Source organism: Salmo salar, chromosome ssa12 (genome assembly GCF_905237065.1).
Source record: "Salmo salar chromosome ssa12, Ssal_v3.1, whole genome shotgun sequence".
Classification (NCBI taxonomy): Eukaryota; Metazoa; Chordata; class Actinopteri; order Salmoniformes; family Salmonidae; genus Salmo; species Salmo salar.
This window is the reverse complement of record NC_059453.1, coordinates 72,498,920-72,520,004: the sequence shown is the minus strand read 5'-3', so window position 1 is coordinate 72,520,004 and position 21,085 is coordinate 72,498,920. Positions and strand designations below refer to the sequence as shown.

Genomic DNA, 21,085 nt, shown 5'->3' with positions numbered 1-21,085 from the left:
AAAATATAAAGTTAGCTCATGTAATTTCACTTCAATTGCATTATTAGGATGTAAACTATATGAGGCTTTAATATGTTACAAAAGTTAACATTTCATTTTAAAAGAGGCTGGATCCATCAAGTGAGTGGATCTATCCCCTGTTCTAGCCAAAAGGAAACAAAGCTTGTGTATACGTCATGTGTGTGGCAACGACGTTACGAATAACAACATACTCACATTTGTGACGTTCTACACATCAGAGACTGTCGGTTGATATTTATTGTCCGAGGCAGGGGTACAATTTTCATCAGGTAAGCAAATAAATAATGGTTCAAATATTAATTAAAGAGGTTAATTACGTAGATAGTTATGTAAAGTGAGGCTGCAATCTCGTTAGTGTAAAGTACCATAACAGTTTAGCCAGCTAACGTTAGCCCTTTGCTAGCAGAACACTTGGCTAGCTAGCTAACCTAGTTGTCAAACTAGCTAACACTCAACATCAATTAACGTTAATCAATCACATTGCTCATTTGCTTGTGTTTTGCTAGACAGTTTCACTGAAACCAACTCGTCTCGTATTGTAGATAGCAGAAGAGGAAAGTGACAACATGCTAGCACAGAAATGCTATGTTATTTGTTTTCAACCATCATTTAACTAGGCAAGTCATTTAAGAAAAAATTATTATTTACAATGACGGCCTACTTGTGAAGTCCCCCCCTAACAGGTGTTGTGCCGAAAAGCTCCCCCTCCCGTGAACGTGCACGCCCTCAATTCTTCATTGCTGCGACTTGCTTGCTAGTTGAGATTTCTGATCACGTTAGGCTGCGTTTCATTATATATTTTATGTCGGTTTGATCGCGGGGCACTAGTAATGTTTGCAGTTTTCGGTTTGGCTATTTGTTTCAAGTCTATTAGTCTATAAATAAATCTCTTTTCCAAAATTCGTCATCTCTACCATGTCTTATTCGACTAGTAGTTGTTCTGAAATGTTTATTGCTTGCCTACATTTGACTCTGTTTAATATAACACACATACATAAATTATTAATTTCGGTTGCCTATCCTGACATTAAGTTTATTCTATAGAAAGTATTTGACTCTAGCCACAAAATTAAGGAAATCTTGGGACTGCGAGGCCTGCACACTTCAGAATCATTTTGGTAGCTCATGTTGACTAGTAGTGTGTGCCACAAAGCAAAATTAGAGTATAAATAAACAAACATTTATTTTAGAAACATTTTGTAATGTTTAAGAAAATAATGATAATATACATTAATCACACAATAACATCACATACAGTTAAATTTGTTAACGAACATTAAATAAGAAATACACATTTCAATCTTTGCATAATACAATATAAAATGACAAATCAAATATAAAAAGACATAACAAACAAATATTGGAAAGCTGCAACTGAACATTTAGTCCACTTTTTATGGAACGTTTTCCAGTTGATACCATCGCCTGGAACTCAAGCCTAACCTTGTCCTGACAGGCAGCGCAGACAGTCCTCCAATGATGGGATGGTTTTCATACAGGACTGGTGGAACCATCATGGGCACAACCAATCTGAAATGTATGATGAAAAATGTTAATATATTTAAAACATTAAATACATTTTCTTGAATTACAATTATTTCATTTATTATCAGACAAAGCAGATGATACTACCTCTAGAAATGTTCAATTCTAAAGGCACATTTTTACATAAGTAATAATAAGCAATTACCCAGTTAGTGTCTTCCTCATTGTCCACCTCCCCACAGAAGTGGCACAGTTGGCTCAGGTTATGTCAAGTGGTCTATAAATCTTTACATGTATTTTTCTGAGCAAACAGGGAACAAGGGAATAGTTACAGAATTATTTAAATAAATGTGTTTTAGTGGCCATCTAGTCAGAAGTTGGATCAAAGTTAACCTTGAAAGATCCATCAATGTTTTTTTATTAAATTAGAAATTGACCATACCCGTGTTTGAGGAGAGTGACTGCTATTTCTTCTCTCATGATGTTAACATCTTTGTCCGTATTTGAAAGACAAATCGACTCCTCCTTCAGAACACATTCAGCAAACTGCGAAAAACAATTGGACATTTCAGTTGTTTTCCCCAACAAAATTGTTACACTTAAGATTCTAACACTTAAGATTTGAAGTATACAACAACACTGCTATAATATAATTTGACTGTTCTGTTTTGCCTTTTAGTCAGTATTCTTTCAGTAGGTTCATTGTACATTGCCTTGAAAGTAAGTATGAGAGTATAAGTAAAGACCCCACAAGAAGTAACATCTTGTTGGCATGGGCGAGGAAGGGTACCACACACCCATCTGGAGATATTACACCCCTTCTCAGGTGCGATCTGAACATATGTTAATAAAAGTACAGCATTTTGGAACACTTTATTGATTACAATATAGAGATTAATAACAGAGGGAATCTGAGAATGCAGGGATTCCAGCAGGGTGTGTGTTGAAGTAGTCAAATCTGGAGCTGACAAGGCTCTGACTTAGCATCTTGGGGGCATCGCTGGATGGTGTGGAGGAAGAAGCAGAACGTTCAGGTTAGGGCTGGAATGTAAATGGCGTGATCATCTCGGATTATCTAACATCTGAGAATGGGCAGGCATTCCCTCGGATGAAGAGCATCTCCGTCTTGCTGATTATGTGATGTCATCCAGGTGGAAATGTCACCTGCATATCTGATGTAGGAAAAGAGAGAAGTTGAGTGTCCTGTGAAAATGTTTATGTAGTGAGTGTGAGATATATATATCTCACACTCACTACATAAACATTTTCACAGGACACTCAACTTCTCTCTGTTAATGTAGTGTGTGTGTGTGTGTGTGTATATATATATGTATATGTGTGTGTGTGTATATATGTATGTGTGTGTATATATGTATGTGTGTGTATATATGTATGTGTGTGTATATATGTGTGTGTGTGTATATATATATATATATGTGTGTGTATATATATATATATATATATATATATATATATATATATATATATATATACTGCTCAAAAAAATAAAGGGAACACTTAAACAACACATCCTAGATCTGAATGAAAGAAATAATCTTATTAAATACTTTTTTCTTTACATAGTTGAATGTGCTGACAACAAAATCACAAAAAGAATCAATGGAAATCCCATTTATCAACCCATGGAGGTCTGGATTTGGAGTCACACTCAAAATTAAAGTGGAAAACCACACTACAGGCTGATCCAACTTTGATGTAATGTCCTTAAAACAAGTCAAAATGAGGCTCATTAGTGGGTGTGGCCTCCACGTGCCTGTATGACCTCCCTACAACGCCTGGGCATGCTCCTGATGAGGTGGCGGATGGTCTCCTGAGGGATCTCCTCCCAGACCTGGACTAAAGCATCCGCCAACTCCTGGACAGTCTGTGGTGCAACGTGGCATTGGTGGATGGAGCGAGACATGATGTCCCAGATGTGATCAATTGGATTCAGGTCTGGGGAACAGGCGGGCCAGTCCATAGCATCAATGCCTTCCTCTTGCAGGAACTGCTGACACACTCCAGCCACATGAGGTCTAGCATTGTCTTGCATTAGGAGGAACCCAGGGCCAACCGCACCAGCATATGGTCTCACAAGGGGTCTGAGGATCTCATCTCGGTACCTAATGGCAGTCAGGCTACCTCTGGCGAGCACATGGAGGGCTGTGCGGCCCCCCAAAGAAATGCCACCCCACACCATGACTGACCCACCGCCAAACCGGTCATGCTGGAGGATGTTGCAGGCAGCAGAACGTTCTCCACGGCGTCTCCAGACTCTGTCACGTCTGTCACGTGCTCAGTGTGAACCTGCTTTCATCTGTGAAGAGCACAGGGCGCCAGTGGCGAATTTGCCAATCTTAGTGTTCTCTGGCAAATGCCAAACGTTCTGCACCGTGTTGGGCTGTAAGCACAACCCCCACCTGTGGACGTCGGGCCCTCATACCACCCTCATGGAGTCTGTTTCTGACCGTTTGAGCAGACACATGCACATTTGTGGCCTGCTGGAGGTCATTTTGCAGGGCTCTGGCAGTGCTTCTCCTGCTCCTCCTTGCACGAAGGCGGAGGTAGCGGTCCTGCTGCTGGGTTGTTGCCCTCCTACGGCCTCCTCCAGGTCTCCTGATGTACTGGCCTGTCTCTTGGTAGCGCCTCCATGCTCTGGACACTACGCTGACAGACACAGCAAACCTTCTTGCCACAGCTCGCATTGATGTGCCATCCTTGATGAGCTGCACTACCTGAGCCACTTGTGTGGGTTGTAGACTCCGTCTCATGCTACCACTAGAGTGAAAGCACCGCCAGCATTCAAAAGTGACCAAAACATCAGCCAGGAAGCATAGGAACTGAGAAGTGGTCTGTGGTCCCCACCTGCAGAACCACTCCTTTATTGGGGGTGTCTTGCTAATTGCCAATAATTTCCACCTGTTGTCTATTCCATTTGCACAACAGCATGTGAAATTTATTGTCAATCAGTGTTGCTTCCTAAGTGGACAGTTTGATTTCACAGAAGTGTGATTGACTTGGAGTTACATTGTGTTGTTTAAGTGTTCCCTTTATTTTTTTGAGCTATATATATATATATATATATATATATATATATATATATATATATATATATATATATATATATATATATATATATATATATATATATATATATATACACACTTTTTTTTCTCCTCAATTATTATCATTATTGTGTTTTGTGGGTGAGGGGAGGTTGATGGGGATGGTGGAGGTGCTGGGGCTGTCCTATTGAGGGGGAGGGGATTCTTCATGGAGGCACATTCAGTCATAGTTTTGTTTTATTATATTATTATACATTTATTTTTGTCTTCTTTTTTTCTATTATTATTATAACAGTTTACTGTGATTATGGATATGCACTCATGTTGACTTGTATATTAGCATTTTTTTTGGCCCAGAGTACACTTTTCTTTTATTACTACTGTACCTACATTAACTAAAACAGAAAAAGTGTAAAAAAAGAAAAATGTAGAAAAGCCATGAGGGAAAGCACAATGGGATGGGGGATTGAGGGATGGTTATAGAGAACAGTAGAGGGCTCTGAAAACTATTATTGCTGAAATAACCACTTATTTTTGTGACTAGAGTCTAATACTTCCTGTGGCACACATCAGAGGGTATGATAGGTCATCAAAATGATTCTGAAAAGTGCCAGGCCTTGCAGTCCCAAGATAGATTGGGGGGGATTTCGACAGGCAAGAAAATGGCCTTGCCGCAACCCACGCCCCGCCCTTCTAATTTCATTCACTTTATAGCCAAACCTGAAAACTGCAGACATTACTAGTGCCTCCCCTGCGATCAAACCACCATAAAAAAATAAAGGGAAACGCAGCCTAAAGTGATCAGAAATCTCAACTAGCAATCTCAACTAGCAAGCAAGTGAAGAATTGTATGTGTGCACGTTCACGGGGGGGGGTTTGGGGGTTCTGGCAGGGAGGAGATTTTCGGCACAACACTGGACGACGATGGGCCAGTTGTGCGCTGTCCTATGGGACTCCCGATCACGGCCGGTTGTGATCCAGCCCGTGATCGAACCCGGGTCTGTAGTGACCCCCTAGCACTGCAATTCAGCGCCACTCGGGAGGTGAAGAAGAGATCTTGGAGTTGCAGAACAAATAAATAGTTGCAATCAGTTGTTTTGCTTGCACTGCTGTGATCAGCAGTTTAGCCCCATCGAAGTGTCATCAGCATGCTGTGACTTCAAACAAATTACTTTTCCATTAGAAATTAAAGTAATGTCTTGCTACAAGGTTCCTCGGCCTGAATAAACTGGCATTCACTTCTTCAGTTGTATGTAGCCTACACGCCTGTGATGTTCCTTTGTTGAATGGTGTTTTATTCCCACAGGTTAAGGACCCCAGAATGTTGCGTCTGCGTTGCAAAACCAAAAATGGGAGCCACATTATGCAGGGCCTGACCCATCAGTCCTGTGTGCAGGAGCTGAAGAGCAAGGTAGAGGAGCTGACTGGTATCCCCTGTGATGTACAGAAGATCATGGTTGGTTACCCTCCCTCTAGCTTGGACCTCCGAAACGGAGATGCTCACCTCAAGGACTACCCCATCAAATCAGGTAGGCTATGTTGTCTCTCTCTTCTCACTTGAATCAATCATTTGTGACTTTTACACAGCTGGATACACCATGCAGTGTCATGGCTGTATTTGATTAAGAAAATGACTGTGTTGCAGGAGACACTCTCATTGTTGAGGAGGAGGAGAAGAACAAGATGAAGACCCAGACAACCAATTCAGCTGTAACCAAGGGACCCCGCCTGGAGTCTCCCCCTGTGCTGGCCAGAAGGGTCGTTCCAGCAGACAACTCCTGCCTGTTCACCAGTGTCTCCTATGTGGTGGAGGGCGGGGTATACGACCCAGCGTGTGCCCCTGAGATGCGAGGCCTCATCGCCCAGATCGTGTCGAGTGACCCAACGGCTTACTCTGAAGCGGTTTTGGGAAAGACCAACGAGGAGTACTGCACCTGGATCCGACGTGACGACACCTGGGGCGGAGCTATAGAGGTGTCCATCCTGTCCAAATTCTACCAGTGTGAGATCTGTGTAGTGGACACGCAGACAGTGCGTGTGGATAGATTTGGTGAGGACGCTGGCTACCACAAACGTGTGCTGCTCATCTACGACGGCATCCACTACGACCCACTGCAGAAGGAAACGCCTGGTTCCGACACTCCGCCCCAGACCATCTTCTCCACCACAGATGACATCATCCTGGCCCAGGCCCTGGAGCTAGCGGACGAGGCGCGAAGGAAGCGGCAGTTCACGGACGTCAACCGCTTTGCCTTGCGCTGCATGGTGTGTCAGACAGGCCTTGTAGGACAGAAGGAGGCCCGGGAACATGCCAAGGAGACGGGCCACACCAACTTTGGAGAGGTGTAAGTCAGAGCACTCCTCCTCCTCTCACACCCCCCCCCCTTACCTCACAACCACCACCCCCATGCCGTCACATCTGTGTCTGTACGATCCTCTACCTCACTTGGTCCAGCGAGATTCTGCAGACCCTGAGTTCTGTCTTACCCGTTCAGTATTACTACTACAGCTGTCAGCTCACAGGCTAATCTACTGTAAGGTTCTGATCTCATACAAAATATCCGCTACAATTGTTTTAGGGACATTTTTAAGCTCAGTTTTGAGTCTTCACACTAAACTCAAAACACAGTGGGTGATTGTTTGTTGAAGTCTTGTTGCTCAGTAATGTAGCATTTGTTCAGTTTGTTGACACTAATGGAGCAGAAAACTTTCTTAATACCAAAATTGGAGATGCCTGGAAATGCCTTGCTTTTTCAGTTCTGACTTGTGGCACAATCGGCATGGCATGGCTAGATAGTACTACAACAGAAATCTTTTTCCAGGGCCATTGGGACAAGATACATGTTTGATTTCACACATCAATGACAATATTAATTTAAATGTTTTTGTTTGTGCCTCACTAGTACTTGGAAAAACAGTGACAACTGTTGCAAATATCAAATATAAACCCAGTCAGTCACTTGGTAGAGAAGCTGTTATTTTATTATTTTGCATTGGCAATGTATTTAATATTTGTAATAGCAGAGTTTAGCTAGATTCCTTATAGGTCAATACAACCCTAAATTATTCAACAATGGTGCTGTGACAACTGTATAAGCTATTGTGTAAGCTATTACTGAATTTAATTTGTTATTTTCTGCATTGTGGGTTGTCAGGTGTTTGGATTGAAATATAGCTCTACATTCATCTTGGTGTGGAACATTAACATTTCATGCAATTATTATCATGCCATGGCACTCTGGCATCAAAAGGCCATGGCATTACCCACAGTGGGATTGGTTTTTTATTATATTTATTTGTGTCTATTTTATATGGTGTAATTTGAATTATGGTATTTTGTATTACAGAGAATCGATAAGAATGCTACATGCTTATTTTATTTACATTTTAATTTTGGAATTATTAGACAGATTGTAAGTCTATGTGATGAATCATTATATATTTGTAGTTCAGGTACTGTACACAATGTGCTTTGCTTTTCAACATTCTCTTCATGATAGTGTTTTTCTTTTTAATTTCCCATTAGCCTCTCACTCACATAGCCTGGAGGTCTTGTTGTACTAATGTAAGGACCACCAAGTGATGTCATAGTTGTAATGTTGATCTGATTTTTATGCAAGATAAGTCATACCATATAAAAAATTTAAAAAAAACAGCTGTGATGGAAACAGGAATCTTCGGTACAGTTTTCTAAATGCCGACAGATCATTTGTTCGTTCGACATGGTGGGATCTTTTTGTCTTTAAAATGAATTATGCGAGAAATGGTGGAAACGCCTTTATGTGCAAATATTGATATAATAACCATCATATTGACGTAAACTTGGGAGTCATGCAATTATATGGCGTGTGTGGTTCTTCCACTACGAAACCATGTAGTTTATTAGGCTGCAGATGAAATATGTTATGAACTTCACAGGTAAAAGTGCACAATGTTGAGCTTGATGCTCCTTTCCAATAAATATTCTGGTGACATGATGATTGATGCTTGACTGCAGTTTGACCAACAAATATTCTCGCCCTTATCTGTAATAATCTCATCATATAGACTAGCCTATTCGCACTGTATCTGCAAGCTGTTGGCTAGAGCGCACTTGCCAAGACTAGAGTAGGCACATCTTGCTATTTAACTCAACAGTTTTTGTGACAAAACTATCAGTGGAGTTGAAAATGTGATGTAAACACATTGAACTTTAGATTTTATTTGGAACGTGAAAACTTTTGTGAAAAAATACATTGTGTGCACTACGTCATCATGCACTGATTTTGTTCCGCCACAAGTCAGTTTGGTGGAAAAAGCGCATATTTTCTTTATGCGTATTTTAGAATTTGCAATAAAATCTGTCTCCAATTGGATGGAAACCAAGCAACTGTGTATTCAATCTAAATGCATGTGAGAGGAAGACTGCCAGGGTTCTACTGTGACAGATGACAGCCACCATGATCTCATGCCTTGCTCTTGAAGCAGAGCCACTGAGATGGTTGAACCCTATAATTCTCACACATGAAAATACATGAATTCTGACAGTTTTCTTCAAGAGGTTGATACTGTTGTTACTGGTAAAAATAATCATATCATTTTTGGTTGTTGGCAGAGATGAACGGCGGGTGATTTGTTTTTTTCCCCATCTAACTATTTAATGCAGTCTAAAAGCTCTCGCACATCATATCTCAAAACAAAATATTTATTTTAGCTTTTGTCAGCTGGTCGTAAACAGACTCCAAAGTGTCCCGTATACAGTTCAGAAAACTCCTTTGACTTGTTATTTATAGAAAATGGACAGCATGTATGAGCATTATGAAAGCTTGTCTTACAATGAAATACTCTGGGTCAGGGCCGGCTTTGTGTGGAATATGTTTCCCTGTTCTTGCTTGGACTTTTCAAAGACTTGTGTGTAAGAGGTCTGGGGCATGGTTCTAGTGGGTGTTGATTTGACTCAAATAAGACTTCTCCCACAAGCCATTACATGGATGTTCAAGGAAACGTTCAATGAATGTTGCACTCAAAGCACTACAGAGAAACTGGGTTTACTTGATTTTTCCAATGTTGTGTCACAATAAAATAAATCATTTAGGATATTATTTGAGTGAATGTGTTTTTGTATTCGGTTTTAGATTATAATGTGCTTTAAGCCCTACATATTGATACTGTATTGTCAACCAATGAAAGATCTCTCTTAGCAATCGTTTTGCTGCCATTCACTGTTACCCTACTGAAAATGTAGGCTACTCTGTTCTAACGGTGTACAAGGGTCTCTCTGTTGGATTACACTTTAGTTCTATGTTGTGAAGCATCTCTCTGATGAGGGAATGAAATGTGGAGCTCTATGACAGTAACCCTAGACACCATCAGAAAGGGGCCGATTCAGACTTAGGAAATGTACGCCTATCCTATGCACTTCTCAGTATTTCCACGCTCAGAATAAATTTCATTCAACCCCAGAAAATCCTCCCACTTGCTTGCCAACATATTTTCTCGTGGAGTTTTCATTCAATAGGGTTTTCATTACATTTACACACATTCTGAAAATGTTCATTACATTTACACACATTCTGAAAATTGCCACATTCAGTTCTTCAACCAATGGTAATGTTGGAAGATTAGTGTACAATTGAAGTCAGAAGTTTACATACACCTTAGCCAAATACATTTAAACTCAGTATCACAATTCTTGACATTTATTCCTAGTAAAATATTCCCTGCCTTCGGTCAGTTAGGATTACCACTTTATTTTAAGAATGTGAAAAGTCAGAATAATAGTAGAGAGAATGATTTATTTCAGATTTTGTTTCTTTCATCACATTCCCAGTGGGTCAGAAGTTTACATATACTCAATTAGTATTTGGTAGCATTGCCTTTAAATTGTTTAACTTGGGTCAAACGTTTCTGGTAGCCTTCCACAAGTTACCCACAATAAGTTGGGTGAATTTTGGCCCATTCCTCCTGACAGAGCTGGTGTAACTGAGTCAGGTTTGTAGGCCTCCTTGCTCGCACACACTTTCAGTTCTGCCCACAAATTATCAATGGGATTGAGGTCAAGGCTTTGTGATTGCCACTCCAATACCTTGACTTTGTTGTCCTTAAGCCATTTTTCCACAACTTTGGAAGTATGCTTGGGGTCATTGTCCATTTGGTAGGCCCATTTGCGACCAAGCTTTAACTTCCTGACTGATGTCTTGAGATGTTGCTTCAATATATCCACATCATTTTCCATCCTCAAGATGCCATCTATTTTGTGAAGTGCACCAGTCCCTCCTGCAGCAAAGCACCCCCACAACATGATGCTGCCACCCCGTGCTTCACACCCTTTTTCCTCCAAACATAACGATATTCATTATTAGAGGTCAACCGATTATGATTTTTCAACACCAATACCGATTAATGGAAGAGCGAAAAAAAGCCGATACCGATTAATCGTCTGATTTGTTTATATATATATATATATATATATATATATATATATATATATATATATATATATATATATATATATACACACACACACACACACACGTAATAATGACAATTACAACAATACTGAATGAACACTTATTTGAACTTAATATAATACATACATAAAATCTATTTAGTCTCAAATAAATAATGAAACATGTTCATTTTGGTTTAAATAATGCAAAAACAGTGTTGGAGAAGAAAGTAAAAGTGCAATATGTACCATGTAAAAAAGCTAACGTTTAAGTTCCTTGCTCAGAACATGAGAACATATGAAAGCTGGTGGTTCCTTTTAACATGAGTCTTCATTATTCCCAGTTAAGAAGTTGTAGTTATTAAAAGGATTATAGGACTATTTCTCTCAATACCATTTGTATTTCATATACCTTTGACTATTGGATGTTCTTATAGGCACTATAGTATTGCCAGCCTAATCTCTGGAGTTGATAGGCTTGAAGTCATAAACAGCGAGCGCTGTGCTTCAAGCACTGCGAAGAGCTGCTGGCAAACGCAGGAAAGTGCTGTTTGAATGAATGCTTACAAGCCTGCTGCTGCCTACCACTGCTCAGTCAGACTGCTCTATCAAATCATAGAATAAATTATAATAAACACACAGAAATACAAGCCTTAGGTCATTAATATGGTCAAATCCATAAACTATCATTTCGAAAACAAAACGTTTATTCTTTCAGTGAAATACGGAACTGTTCTGTATTTTATCGAACGGGTGGCATCCATAAGTCTAAATATTGCTGTTATTTTGCACAACCTTCAATGTTATGTCATAATTATGTACAATTCTGGCAAATGAATTACGGTCTTTGTTAGGAAGAAATGGTCTTCACACAGTTCGCAACAAGCCAGGCGGCCCAAACTGCTGCATATACCCTGACTCTGCTTGCACAGAACGCAAGAGAAGTGACACAATTTCCCTAGTTAATATTGACTGCTAACATGAATTTCTTTTAACTAAATATGCAGGTTTAAAAAAAATATACTTCTGTGTATTGATTTTAAGAAAGGCATTGACATTTATGGTTAGGTACATTGGTGCAACAACAGTGCTTTTTTCGCAAATGCGCTTGTTAAATCATCACCCGTTTGGCGAAGTAGGCTGTGATTCGATGATAAATTAACAGGCACCGCATTGATTATTTGCCATGCAGGACAAGCTAGTTAAACCAGTAATATCATCAACCATGTGTAGATAACTAGTGATTATGTTAAGATTGATTGTTTTTTATAAGACAAGTTTAATGCTATCTAGCAGCTTACCTTGGCTCCTTGCTGCACTTGCATAACAGGTGGTCAGCCTGCCATGCAGTCTCCTCGCGGAGTGCAATCTAATCAGCGTCCGATTGTTATGAAAACTTGAAATCGGCCCTAATTAAACGGCCATGCCGATTAATCGGTCGACCTGGAGTAGTGGCTTTTTCGTTGCTGAGAGGCCTTTCAGGTTATGTCGATATAGGACTAGTTTTACTGTGGATTTGGATACTTTTGTACCCGTTTCCTCCAGCATCTTCACAAGGTCTTTTGCTGTTGTTCTGGGATTGATTTTCACTTTTCGCACCAAAGTACGTTAATCTCTAGGAGACAGAACGTGTCTTCTTCCTGAGCGGTATGACTACTGCGTGGTCCCATGGTGTTTATACTTGCATACTATTGTTTGTACAGATGAACGTGGTACCTTCAGGTGTTTGAAAACTGCTCCCAAAGATGAACCAGACTTGTGGAGGTCTAGAATTTTTGGGGCTGATTTCTTTTGATTTTCCCATGATTTCAAGCAAAGAGGCACTGAGTTTGAAGGTAGGCCTTGAAATACATCCACAGGTACACCTCCAATTGACTCAAATTATGTCAATCAGAAGCTTCTAAAGCCATGACATCATTTTCTGGAATTTCTGGAATTTTCAAGCTGTTTAAAGGCACAGTCAACTGTGATACAGTGAATTACAAGTGAAATAATCTGTCTGTAAACAATTGTTGGAAAAAGGACTTGTGTCATGCACAAAGTAGATGTCCTAACCGACTTGCCAAAACTAGTTTGTTAGCAAGACATTTGTGGAGTGGTTGAAAAACTAGTTTTAATAACTCCAACCTAAGTGTATGTAAACTTCCGACTTCAACTGTACATATAATTATAATAGGGTGAATAGTGTACAATAGTAGGCTATACCCTCGTCTATTGCCTATGGAACTGAGTGATGACACGGGCAAGCATTACGCCATGCATCAGGTTCAAACTGTTACGGCTTGGCCTGATGATTAAAGTAGCCTACATGTTTTTTCTTTATGATCAACTGTTACTAATGATCCTCAGCAGGATGGCGTTTACAGAGGAAGAAAATGAAGGTAAACGAAAAAAAAATATTCAATGGAATGATAATGTAGGCTATACCAACTGAAGGGAACTAACAGTAAATTGGCAGTTGAACATGTGTGGTTATGAGCTTCAGCTTGTTAGGGATAAGCATCCCGTCAACGGGACAGTTGTAAATCATGTAGCGTCGTGTCATAATCGCAGATTTTAGAGAAACAACAAATGTCGGTACATATAAGTGTCTTATATCGGCTGAAAGCTTAAATTCTTGTTAATATAACTGCACTGTCCAATTTACAGTAGCTATTACTGTGAAAACATGCCATGCTATTGTTTGAGGAGAGCTCAAAACAACAAAACACCTTTTTCACTGTGACAGGTTTGATAAATTCACCTCTGAAGGTGAAATGTGTACTTACATTCTGAAATCTTGTTCTGATTTATCGTCCCAGAGATAACATGAAGTGTGGTTTTGTTAGATAAAATCCTTTTTCATATCCTAAAAATGTCCATATAGCATGCATAATCGATTTTGTATTTCCACTCGTTCAATTTGCAATGAAAGGAATCTGTGAAAACCTAACCCTAAACGTTGTTTCAACCAGTCAAATTACGTTCGTATTTATTCCTCAGAGATCCTAGAACATAACCAGACTTCACTCTATCATTAGGAGTGTAGTATATCCTATAGGACACCAAATTTGGTCAGAGAGCGATGCCTTCATGGCGCGTCGATGACACTGGCGGTCTTCACTTGATTTACTTTGTCAAATAAGCACCAATCGGGGTCAAACAAAGCTAACTAGATAGCCAATGAGTTGGGATTTGTCGCACAATTTGTCGCACAATTTTGCTGCTAAGTTTTTGCGACAGCAAGCCTTTTCCTTTTGGACAAAAATTGCAAGAATATAGAGAGTTATGAAGTTGTGAGAACTGTGTGTTTTGCAAATGTTGAACTTACAATATGGCTACTAATACTGGAAAAGCTAAATCAAAGTCCAAGTACACAGATTTGATGATATTCTTGCAGAAAAATATAATGTAAATGTACATTTGGGCAAATCGTGAAGGACACCTGGTGACTTCATGCTAAATGTCATGTAGCTTGCTCATATTTTAAGTTATCAGTCTGAAACTTCGCACATACACTACTGCCCTCTTGTGGACACCATTGGAATTCACAACCAGAGTGATGGATAGATTTGGGACCTTTCTGGTGCATTTCAAAGATGGTGGTAGAAATAAAATACAAAAAAACAGTTGTTTTTTTCTTTGTATTTTCTTCTACCAGATCTATTGTGTTATATTCTCCTACATTCAATTCACATTTCCACAAACTTCAAAGTGTTTCCTTTCAAATGGTAACACGAATATGCATATCCTTGCTTCAGGGCCTGATCTACAGGCAGTTAGATTTGTGTATGTCATTTTAGGCAAAAATGTTAAAAAAGGGGGCTATCCCTAACAAGATTTATCAGGCCTACTGATGGTTGATACGGATAGTGGTTAATATTTAAAATGATAGAAACAGAGAAATACGGAGTAGCCTATAATTAAGACATTTGAATGCCCATCCCTGCAAGTTAAAAAGCTGTACAATTTAAATTCTGCATAATGGCACAGCATTTCATAAACTTTACAGTGGGAAAATGTATATGTTGATATGCTCCAGTTTGCTGCCATATGACTGGTTTCACATTTATAAAATAGAGGTAACATAGATCTAAAATAAGTGTCATTTATATTTACAATTCCCTTATCCAAAACGGATTACTCATTTACCTAGATCTTATCAATAGATCTTATCTCTCATCAAGTTGTAAATTACAGTGCATGGAGAATAATATTATTTCTATCGGAAAAATAAGGTAGATGCTTTTCCCACTTGAAACAGGTTTGTTTGCTATACCTTATTCATGGTTTGCTCGTTCATAAAGGTGGAGGAATTATTAAGGAATTAAGTCAAGGTCAGAATATAGTTTACCTGTAGACAAACCTCCGCCACAGCTTCATTTATTCGATTTCCGCCCCAAACTAATAGCGGGTAAATAGCATGCTTTTTTCATGCTTAAGTTCAAGGTCAGAATATGCAAAGAGACACAAGTGGAAAAAAGGGAATTATGTTCCATTTACGCACACTTAACTCAGGACGAAATTCCCCCCTAACTGAATACAGTAATGCTGCTTAGATTTGTTTTCCTTATGATAAACCTTGTACAATGCAGATGGGATTGATTTCAAACTCACGTTGGTGAGCCAGTGAATATTTAATTGGAAGTATTTTAGGATGTCAGCAAAAAGGCTATGACAAGGCAATGCTATTGCAGTATATCTATATACTGTATATATGTTTTTATCTTGCACAACTTACTTTGTAAATTCACTTTAATAATTTGTCATGGGTAATATTTTATCTTGGCTGATAGTTTGCTGTATAGCCTAAACAGTCCATAATTATTCACTGACCAAAGGCAGTTATAATGAATCCCAATCCTACAAACATGATTAAATCAATTTAATCATTGCCAACTGGATTATACATGTTATTTTAAGGAACCTTCAATCTCCAACAATAGGATTGGAAACCTGTGCATGACAACAGTGACACACCGCTATATTCAGGGCCATTCCCACACAGGTATGCTGAGAATATCAAACACTAGTGGTGGGCATTTTTTGTAGATACTATAACAAAATTGCTTACTGCTTCAAGGATCAAGGTTAACACCACTAAAACATGTAGTTAACCTACTACTACATAGATGTGTAGCTTGAATGAAGCCTCAACATCTTAGGTGTACTGTGCTATGATTGGTTAAGAATGTGTAGCACATGGTTTATTATCACCTGTAGTAGCAAGGTGCTGAACAGAAGCGCAGACGGTACAGGCAGTCAACAGGTGGACGGACAAGCCCTGCGCAATTGATGGAATGTAGGGTTATTAGCACAAAGCCTGTAAAATTGCAACAAATTTCAGGTAAGCTTAATTATAATACAATAGAGAATAGCTACTTGTATATTTTTATATCATAAAATAATGATTCTGAATGATTCTTGAAATTAAAACAAATGTATAGCCTACATAGATTTAGCTGTAAACTATCTGCATGGCTACTGTATATTGCCTAAATTGTATGGCAACTATTGATAATACAGATCAATTGACCTTCTTGAATAAGACACAAGACCAGCACGGCATACATTCACTCACTAGTTATAAAACTGCCTCTGTACAAACATACTGAGTCCAATGGGAGTGTCAAGATCAGAAAAAGACATTGACCCTGGTGTTGAATATCTGCTCGCAAATTTTAACCTGCCTTATGACAACAAAGTGTTTATTATGTTATTGCCCCCAGTGCATGTGTATGTTTGAGCAAATCATGCAACAATGTTTACAATATAGTTTGTCCTGAATTGATGGAGAATGACACATTTGTTTTTCCATTGTGTGTCAGGTGACTCACCATCAGACACATATGGGTTGTATTCAATATGAGCCAAAACATGAGTAAGCCCTTTGAGCAGTTGACCGGAACGTTGTTCTCACTAATAAGTATATGTACTTCTATGTCAGAAGTGGTGAGTTGAAGTAATGATTAACTAGATGATCTGAGGTCTGTCATTCTGAGGAAATTGGCATGTTGTCACAGCACCTGCGTGATATAGATAATCTCTGTAAATACTGTACAACAACTGAAAGTACTGTGTGGTGATAACCTGCATCTATTTTCCCTTCTTTCACCCATAGGGCAGGCTGATCATACACATTGGCATGATAGGGGCATGAGGGTTAAAGTCTTTTGTGTGTCTTGGTTAAACCTCTGAAATATATAACACAAAACACAATGGAGGTTATTCATTTCATATCTTTTGCATATCTCATATCTAGTGAAACATCTATAGGGAACATTGGAATGTGTTATACAGTAGGAGATTGATAACGACGGATAAGACATTTTATTACTTTTCTATCAAGTATCGACTGTATTATTCACTTTTGTCACACTCTTTTGTTGTGAATCAGAATAGATGAGTCTGTGTGCTCTACATTGTCTGCTTGAGGTGCCACTGCCCTGCTATTTGCATTAGATCAGTCCCGATTGGCACAGGTTAAAAGACAATAAACATTATCACGAACATTGTTACATTCAAAATCACATTTCAAGAGCAGATAGAGATTTGGATAGAGATTTTACATAAATGCCTGTGGATAGAGGACTTAACTTCCACAGGGAAATTGCCTGGTATGGAGTAACATGACAAATCCTGAGCAGTGAACAGAACAGAACTGCTATTGTCTCTCTACTGACCTACTTAGGCGCCCCACTCAGGTGTTGAAACCACTCCAGCGGCATTTCTTCTAAAACTCCCCTCAATCAGGGAGTACTTTATTATGATATCAGACTCTCAGACTATTTAATCAGAGGTTCCTATCTCACATCTGTTTGTTTGTTGTGCATTCACACATAATATGGAAAATGGTGTGAAAGACATTGTTCAACAATTACCTACATCATTCTACATTTTCAAAGGCATAATTTAACAAACAAGCAAGGCTACTTTATCTATATATGGTTAAGTAGGATGTAGAGTTAAGGAGAGATATCATTTGTATTGCCTTTCATTCTTGCTGAAATTGATCCTTCTGAAGGAGATTAGAGTAGTGTGTGCTGTAATCTGAGTCACATGTGACCAGGAGAGTAGTTAGCTAAGATATCTCACAGAAATAGACTTAGCCAGGATACCCTGTTATTCTCCACTAGCTCTGCTACCTGTTCATCAGTCCTGTGTGAATCACTCACATGGTTATGTAAGGAGATCTGACTGGGATATAAAAAGGTTTAGAAAGGTGTGTGTGTGAGAGAGAGTTTGATAGGGAGACAATAGATTATGTGAAACGGATTATAATAATTGATTAGCTAAGTTTTATTTGTGGATAATTAGATAAGAACATGTGAATTAGGAATGTGTGGAATTATCAAAGTACCCAAGTGTAATTAATGAAGTTGTTTTGTATTTATTTTTAACAGAGAGAGAGAACGGTTTTCTACTACCAACTTCTATTACTACCTTGGACTCCTTCATCATTACAATGCCAAAAAGTGACACATGGCCGGGTGGTGTCGCCATAGAGACAATGACTGGCATGGACAGTGCAGGCAGCTGTGACAGTGTTGTCAGCATGAACTCGGGATTTGTAAGTACATTTGTTATCCTCACATTTCTCAAGTTGTATTCATGAACCCGCAAAATAAGTTTTGCTAAATACATTTTATGACAAATGACTGCGTCTCACATAGAACTAAACAGCTCAGAATGAACTGAATTGACAATACCTTAAGCGTGCTGTCAGGTTTTAAGTGTTTTTAAATTGGTCTTGTGTGTCTTGCAGAGTGACGATAGCTTTGAGCACCTGTCTGCTGAGGAGAGGGCATGTCTCATGTTTTTGGAAGAGACCATAGAGTCCCTAGAGACTGAGGAGGACAGTGGACTATCCAATGATGAGCCTGACCGCCTGCCCACCCCTGGCAATGTGGCCACCAAGATGGCCCACCTCTCTGCCTCCATGGGCCAAAACAAACTCAACAGTGAGTGACCTGCCCCGGAGGGAATTAGATCCTCTTGAATATCGAAAGTATCTAATGAGAATTTTGTTTCTCTTTCAGATGTATCAAAATATCCCAGAGAGCAGAACGGTTACATGGTTCCTACTCCGGTCATCCTGGCCAACAGCACCTCCTGCATCCTGCCAAATGCTAGGCCAGGCATACCCCAAGTTAAGGAGAACTCTCTCTCAAAGCCCCAGGTTACTGCCTTGGACAACATGCCATGTCAGGGCAACCACCCTTGTTTACCCCCTGAGGTCAATGTTGTTGTGATTCCCCCTCCGTCAAAGCCCAAAGACTACCCTGGTCAGAGACCACCCCCTTCACCCAGAGGCCCTCTGTCCTATGAAGCCCTAGTGCAGCTGAGGAAGAGTGCGTCCATGAAGAGAACCCCTCAAAGTCCCACAGCTGAGACCAGAGACTGGAACAGGCAGCCCTCTGCATCAGACATACCCATTCACCCGCATCATGGAAGCACACCCAGAGGACGCTCAGTCACCCCAGCCCAGGGGATACTTCCCCGGGAGCCCAGCAAGCACAAAGCCAGTCCTCCAGTCGTGTTCCCAAAACCCCCCAAAATCCCTTCCCACATTGCTGTGAATACCCAAAGGGATTCTGCTAACCTCACTACAGACTCCAGTGCCCCTTCCTTGGGCTCATTGCCCAGGGACAGGCGTTTGTCGGACCCACAGAAGGTGAGAAAGGATGCCTTACAAAAGCTGGGGCTCCTGAGAGACAATAATGAGTCCCAACCTGAGCCTGTTACGCCACTGTGCACCTCCAAATCTCACTCCTCCTTGGGACTAACTTCAGCCCGTGTGGGAGTCAAAGCTCCACCTCATGGTAACCCAACAAGAAGCCAGCCCTCAACTACCTCCCAGGGACCCAGAGAATCTAACAGCAGGCCAGTAAAAAGCAGCAGCAGCTTCCTCCATCGCTCTAGTGAGGAGCAGCCCACCGCCCCCCTCTCACACCCGTCCAAACCCAGTGGGGTCAAAGCTGCCACGCTGGAGCGCTCAGGGGTGGGGCTTGGGAGCTACATGGCCGACCATGGGATACATCCCGATCCCCGCTCCACCACCCTGGGCAGCCAGAGGGAGGGTGGACGTTGCACCCCATCTGCTCCCAACAAAGCCTCAGAACAGGTGAAAACAACCCCCGCTGCTCAGCCAGTATCCCCCCACAAGACCCTGCACTGCCCAGGCTTCAGTGTGGTGATGATGCCCAGCATGGGAGAAGACAGACGAGAGGCACTTAGGAAGCTGGGGCTGCTGAAAGACTAGGCCCGGAGAGAAGGCAGCCAAAATATCTGCCCAGAGAATAAACAGATACACAGAGGGTATCAAATGAAACAGACTTCCACCACCTTAGGGAGGGAAGCAGAAAAAAGTGGGGATTGAATCAATTTCTGTAAATATTTTGAGCATTGAACATGCTGGCTTTTCAGGAAAGACTGGCCTCTTTCTTCCGTTTCTCTCTTTAAGAGAGTACTGCAGTTTAATTTATACAGTAGTGCTGGGCAATTAATTGTCATTTCGTTTCAGTTATTTGAATTCCATTTTGTTCTGGTTTTTTTCTCTTCTGTAAGCTAAATTTTAACATTGCACAGTTTCTCTAGCGGTAAAGCAGATCAAGCCTGAACTGTGTGAAGCCTGAACTGAACTGTGTAGGGAGTTGTAGTTTCCAACAGGCCAATATTCTACATAGTTAAGTGCAGAAAACATGGTAATTAACTACAATGATGATAATCCATTGCGCCTACTTGTCCGTCTGTGTGTTTCTTTTACGCCTGCTACGTTGCAATAGTGTGTGGCAGACACAGAGGGCAAGAGAAGAGACAGAAGAATGCTCGATCAGAAGGGATAGAGAGTACAGTGAGGGAAAAAAGTATTTGATCCCCTGCTGATTTTGTACATTTGCCCACTGACAAAGAAATGATCAGTCTATAATTTTAATGGTAGGTTTATTTGAACAGTGAGAGACAGAATAACAACAACAAAAAATCCAGAAAAACACATGTCAAAAATGTTATAAATTGATTTGCATTTTAATGAGGGAAATAAGTATTTGACCCCTCTGCAAAACATGACTTAGTACTTGGTGGCAAAACCCTTGTTGACAATCACAGA

The 21,085-nt window shown here is 40.2% G+C and overlaps 2 protein-coding genes across 2 annotated transcripts; both read left to right on the top strand.

The window, feature by feature from the left end:
• The first annotated feature begins 196 nt into the window (after positions 1-196).
• Positions 197-9,652, top strand: LOC106565882 (ubiquitin thioesterase OTU1). Its single transcript, XM_014133519.2, has 3 exons — positions 197-290; positions 5,878-6,100; positions 6,217-9,652. The coding sequence occupies exons 2-3, from the start codon at positions 5,893-5,895 to the stop codon at positions 6,918-6,920; spliced, it is 912 nt and encodes a 303-aa protein (XP_013988994.1). The 5' UTR covers positions 197-290; positions 5,878-5,892; the 3' UTR covers positions 6,921-9,652.
• Positions 9,653-16,039: 6,387 nt separating this feature from the next.
• On the top strand, positions 16,040-20,922 carry LOC106565951 (specifically androgen-regulated gene protein). Its single transcript, XM_014133643.2, has 4 exons — positions 16,040-16,324; positions 18,381-18,547; positions 18,743-18,938; positions 19,017-20,922. The coding sequence occupies exons 1-4, from the start codon at positions 16,273-16,275 to the stop codon at positions 20,237-20,239; spliced, it is 1,638 nt and encodes a 545-aa protein (XP_013989118.2). The 5' UTR covers positions 16,040-16,272; the 3' UTR covers positions 20,240-20,922.
• Positions 20,923-21,085: the final 163 nt, after the last annotated feature.